Source organism: Babylonia areolata, chromosome 23, assembly GCF_041734735.1.
Source record: "Babylonia areolata isolate BAREFJ2019XMU chromosome 23, ASM4173473v1, whole genome shotgun sequence".
Taxonomy (NCBI): domain Eukaryota; kingdom Metazoa; phylum Mollusca; class Gastropoda; order Neogastropoda; family Buccinidae; genus Babylonia; species Babylonia areolata.
This window is the reverse complement of record NC_134898.1, coordinates 36,162,272-36,168,271: the sequence shown is the minus strand read 5'-3', so window position 1 is coordinate 36,168,271 and position 6,000 is coordinate 36,162,272. Positions and strand designations below refer to the sequence as shown.

General features: G+C 45.3%; 1 protein-coding gene across 3 annotated transcripts in view; it reads left to right on the top strand.

Moving 5' to 3' along the window:
* Nucleotides 1–6,000, top strand: part of LOC143297800 (uncharacterized) — a 67,269-nt gene that overhangs the window by 47,750 nt on the left and 13,519 nt on the right. For all 3 annotated transcript variants that reach the window (XM_076610299.1, XM_076610300.1, XM_076610301.1), the window contains one exon: nt 1,941–2,233. In XM_076610299.1, coding sequence (XP_076466414.1) covers nt 1,941–2,233 — 293 coding nt within the window. The remainder of the gene's footprint in view (nt 1–1,940; nt 2,234–6,000) is intronic.

Below are 6,000 nucleotides of genomic sequence, written 5' to 3'. Positions count from 1 at the left end.
CCAATCGCAAGGTCCAGAAACAGAGAAAGAACGGCGGCCAACAGTCGAGAATGTCATAATGATGATGATAATAATATAAGGAGTAAGGAGATAGGACAGAACCCTTAAATCATCGATCTCTGTGTTGTCAGTGATCCCTGGTATTCTGTCTGACGGGTACCACCATTCGTATTCAGACTGCACGTGAATATCGGTGCTTGGAGACGTCTCGTCATATGTGGCGACAATAGCAGTGAAACCTGCCCTTCTTTAGTAGTCTGTAGCTTAACGGATCGGGAGACGTTGAACAAACTATTGCGATGTCTGTCTGCTCTACTAACCAGGCTTCCTAAAACTGTCAGAAAAGGTTACGAAATAGACATTCTTAACGGTAAAATAATCAGCCATTGTGTCAGTGCTGGTAGAAACAAAAGGATAAGAGTAAAGTGCGGTTTGGTCAAAGCTGCACGAATAAAAAAAATAAATATAAATATAAAAAAAAAGAAAGAAAAGCCAGCTCCATTATACCACAAGAAAAGAAAGGAAAGCAAGAAGATGATCACGAAGAAGAGTATGCAGAAGAAGAAGAATAAGAAGAAGCAATGGTGGGACAGCCTTACCTCGTTTGGGTTGGCATTCTGCGTGACGGTTTGTACAGTTACGTAACTTCTTCTTCTTCTGCGTTCGTGGGCTGCAACTCCCACGTTCACTCGTATGTACACGAGCGGGCTTTTACGTACATGACTGTTTTTACCCTGCCATGTGGGCAGCCATACTCCATTTTCGGGGATAGTTACATAACCTTATCAGTTGTTGTGTTGGTAAAGACAACGGTGTAACACTGTGTCTGATGGTTTGTTCAATTGTCTGACCTTTCTGTTGTTGTTGGTGGTGGTGGTAAATGTTACTATGTGACACTGTGTGTGTGTGTGTGTGTGTGTGTGTGTGTGTGTTTTCCAAATAATGTCAAACAAAACAAAATAAAACCAAAAAATACAACAAAAAGAGAAAAAAAGAGAGAGAGGAGAGAAAGAGAGGAGAGAGAGGAAGGGAGACAGAGAGAGAGAGAGAGAGAAAGAGACAGGGAGGGAGAGACAGAGAGAGAGAGAAAGAGGCAGGGAGGGAGAAAAAGAGAGAGAGAGAAAGAGACATGGAGAGAGAGAGAGAGAGAGAGAGAGAGAGAGAGAGAGAGAGAGAGACATGGAGGGAGAGAGAGAGAAAGAGGCAGGGAGAGAGACAGAGAGACAGGGAGGGAGAGAAACAGAGAGAGACATAGATAAAGAGGCAGGGAGGGAGAGACAGAGAGACAAAGAGTGGATGGGGATGCATTGGGAGCTAAGGGCTGAAAAAGAGAAGAAAAAAAAGAAGAAAAGGGAATGAGTAAAGTTGCTGTTTCTCTTTTTCTCGTTTGCGTTGTGTTTGCGTAGTGTGTGTGTGTGTGTGTGTGTGTGTGTGTGTGTGTGTGTGTGTGTGTGTGTGTGACGGTTCACACAATTACATGACCTTCTTGTTGTCACAGTTGTTGCTGGGTTGGTGAAGACTACCGTCTGACGCTTTGTGTGACGATTTGTTGAATTACACGATCACCACCCCCTCCTCCCCCTTCCCCCATCTCTCTCTCTCTCTCACACACACACTCTCGCTCTCTCTCTCTCACTCTCTCTCTCTTTCAAACACACACACATACACACACTCTCTCTCTCCCTCTCTGTCTCTCTCTCTCACACACACACACTCTCTCTCTCTCTCTCTCTCACACACACACACTTTCTCTCTCTCTCTCTCTCTCTCTCTCACACACACACACACACACACACATACACACACCCACACACACACACTCTCTCTCTCACACACACGCTCTCTCCCTCACTCTCTCATTCTCTCTTTCCATCTCTCTATCTGTTGTAATTACGGGTACCAACCGTGTCCCAAGCGCCTTCTGTTTCTCACCCCACCAGGTGGCGGTCAAGGTCATCGACAAGAAGCGAGCCAAGGCTGACCCTTACGTCCGGAAGAACCTCCGCCGTGAGGGCCGTCTGCTGCAACAGATCCGTCACCATCACGTGGTGCAGCTCATGGAGGTGCTGGAGACGGAACACAGTTACTACCTGGTCACGGAGTACTGCGCTGGAGGGGACCTCATGGACTACATCGCCAAGCGCAAGCGACTGGAGGAGCGCGAGGTCAAGAAATTCATCCGCCAGATCGTCTCTGCGGTGGACTACTTGCACCGTTTGGGGATCATTCACAGGTAAGAATGGGGGTATGGTTTTCTTTTGTTTGTTTGCTTCAACATCAACAGTTGTTGTTTTTCTTTGTGCGTATTCTCCAAGGACCAAGTTTTAAACTTAGACACGTTCATATATAACCACAACTATACACACCTAGACCCCCCCACCCCCCTTCAAACCCAGTCACACACTCCCTCTCACCCACAATTTCTTCTTCTTCTTCTTCTTTGTTCGTGGGCTGCAACTCCCACGATCAGTCTTATGTACACGAGTGGGCTTTAACGCGAATGACCGTTTTTACTCCGGCATGTTGGCAGCCACACTCAAGATCTAAATATGTACGCACGCCGGCCGCATGTGCATGTGCCCGAAAACTCATCAAAACGCTGGGGGCAGAGAACTGGTTCACCGATTCCTTTGCACTGTCTAAAGCATGTGCATGTGCGCGAGCGCGTGTGTGGTCGCATTGTTGTACTCATAGACACATATTTCGAGCCTGAGATTACCTCGTTAACCGCAGAAAAACACAACAAGGTTCACAGACACAAAGAGATAGTTCCTTTGTGCAGACATGTTCACATTCAGAAAGAAATAATTTCTTTTTAGGCCACATTTATATTTACGAAGAGATTATTCCTTTTCAGACACATTCACATTCACAAAGATTTAGTTCACTTGTACACACACATTCACATTCACAAAGGGAGATGATTCATTTGCAGACACATTCGCATTCACAGATATTACTTTGCGCGTACATTCACATTCACAAAGAGATTATTCATTCGCACACACATTCGCATTCGCAAAGAGATAAATGCTCTGCGCACACATTAATGTTCACAAAGAGATAATTCATCAGCGGACACATTCTCATTCACAAGGAGATTATTACTTTGCGCACACATTCACATTCACAAGGGAGATAGTTACTTTGCGCACACATTCACATTCACAAACATGCAGTCAATGATCGTCGCCACAGTTATCATGGTCACACACCCACTGTCCCCCACTCCCCTCCTCCTTCCCCCCCCCCCTGTCCCCCCCTTCCCCCCAATCAATCCACACCTACAAAACATTACACGACACACACACACACACACACACACACACACACACACACACACACACACTCCGCTCCACTACACCACACTACGCACACATAAGATATACTTTGTGCTCCTCTGGTATACCAAACAAAAGAGACGAATGCGCTGTCGGCAGCACAATCAAACGGGTCACGCGGGAATACAGGGAACGGCAATTTACTGTGAAAACATGACGACGGCAGTGTTGGTGCCTGGTGGGAGGTGCTGTTGAAACACTCTGCTGGTAGCCAGGTCCTTTTGGCTTTGGGGTCGGAACGGGTTAATGATGCGGCGCTGTTACGACCCGCATGGAAGCAGTTCAGAAGTCAGCTCGCTCAGCTTAATCAGTAACGAGAGAGAATTTCGCGCTAACTTCCTTTACGTTGGGTACGTGCAGCTCGTATGCGCTTGCTTGAAACAATTATCGGTTTTTTGTTCTTGTTTTTTTTTTTTTTTTTTTATTGAATATGTCGCGCGGAAGAATATAAGATAGTTCCATGAGTTGGAGTTATTTCTAAACTATGTTATTCCTAGATCTAATCTGAAACAAAGGTGGAACTTCAGCTGCAAAGAATGATTACATAGACAGGTAAATAGATAGATAAATAAATAATAAGTAAATAAGATACACTGTCGAAAATACATTGGCCTTCGTTAACGCTTTAGTTTCTGCCAAGTCATTAAGGTGATGAATTTCATGCTTCGGTGATTTTATGCCAACTTATAATTGAGGGTGAAATGCTGCGGACTTTTTTTTTCCTGGTTGTCTCTATGCTGCGTCCCCTTGGTTTTTGTTTAGGCCATTCGATTCTTTTATGTTTCGCTTTAAACTGTACACAGATGTGGTACAGTACTGTTTGGTCATAGTGTTTTGTGAATTGAATAACCACAAGAAGGGAGGCTCTCCGTGTCTGCCTGTCTGTCTGTTTGTCTGTCCCTGTGTGTGTGTGTGTGTGTGTGTGTGTGTGTGTGTGTGTGTGTGTGTTTCTGTTGTAGGCTGTGTGTGGAGGCGGCGTGTATGTATGTATGCAAGTATGTGTGTGTGTATGAGTGTGTGTGTGTGTGTGTGTGTGTGTGTGTGTGTGTGTGTGTGTGTGTGTGTGTGTGTGTGTGTGTGTGTGTGTGTGTGTGTGTGTGTGTGTGTGTGTGTGTGTGTTTCTGTTGTAGGCTGTGTGTGGAGGCGGCGTGTATGTATGTATGCAAGTATGTGTGTGTGTGTGTGTGTGTGTGTGTGTGTGTGTGTGTGTGTGTGTGTGTGAAACGGAGTTGATGTTTTATGGATGCAGTTAGAGATGCTATGATACAAGACAGTCAAATGTACTGACTGAAAATCAAACATGCAATAAGACAGTCTCAAAGGACTGTTTTTAGTGGTTATTTCAGTTCTATTGTTTGCACAAACACACACACACACGCGCGCGCGCGCGCGCGTGCACGCACGCACGTACACATACACACGCACCCACATACACACACACACGCACGCACGCACACACACACACACACACACACGCACGCACGCACGCACACACACACGCACACGCACACACACACACATACACACACACACGCATTTATATCACTTACTTTTGCCACACAGAGAGGGAGGGTGGGTAAATTTCTTCTCGAAAACCCTGCGTCTCTGTGAGTGGGTGTGTGAACTTGTATTGATCTATTCAGATCACTCACGAGCAAACCACACGGATGGGTGCAAACCTTGTTATTAATATCACATTCACATGAATGAACGGCTAAGGAAAAGCAGCCAGTGTAAATGAAATACGTTTGCTGGAAACCCATTTGGACAGTGTGTTATTTTACATTTCACACAGAGACGAACGAACAAGTATCTTTTTTCTCTCTCTCTCTTGAATAGAGTGAATAGAATAAAATAAAATAAAATTGTATGGTGGCTTTTCTTCGTCCTGCACCCCCGCCTCTCTCTCTCTCTCTCTCTCTCTCTCTGTCCACACACACACACACACACACACACACACACACACACACACACACACACACACACACAGAGGAGGGAGAGAGAGAGAGAGAGAGAGAGAGAGAGAGAGAGAGAGAGAGAGAATATGTATAGATAGATAGATCTATGCATATACACGTACATACGTACATACATACATACATACATACATACATACATACATATAAAAGAAATAAAACGATTTTTTTCAATATGCGGAGTGATGATGAGTCGGGTGTTGGGGTTGAGTGGGGGGGGGAGGGCACTTTTTTTCAGTCAACATAGGGCACTTTTTTTCCACTCAACATACCTTGTTGCACGATCTGCACAACTGGTAAACTGTTTGCAGATGAAAGCTGTGGTGGTGTCTTCAGCAAGGTGTAGCGTATGGTTCAATCAGGGGTCGATGTACATCTTTCAGAATTTTGATCCATATCACTTCGATCAGTGTGTGTGTGTGTGTGTGTGTGTGTGTGTGTGTGTGTGTGTGTGTCTGTGTGTGTGTGTGTGTGTCTGTGTCTGTGTCTGTTTGTGTCTCATTGTATCCGTCCGTGTCTGTCAGTTAGTTACACTGGGGTTTAAAAAGTCGACATCTACCTGTGGTGACATGACCAACAAGGTGAAATCACTGGGATGAAACGACAAACCGAGGCCCCGTGTGTCGCATGCACTTACCGCACGTAAAAACTCCACAACAACAAAAGGGTTGTCCCTGGCAACA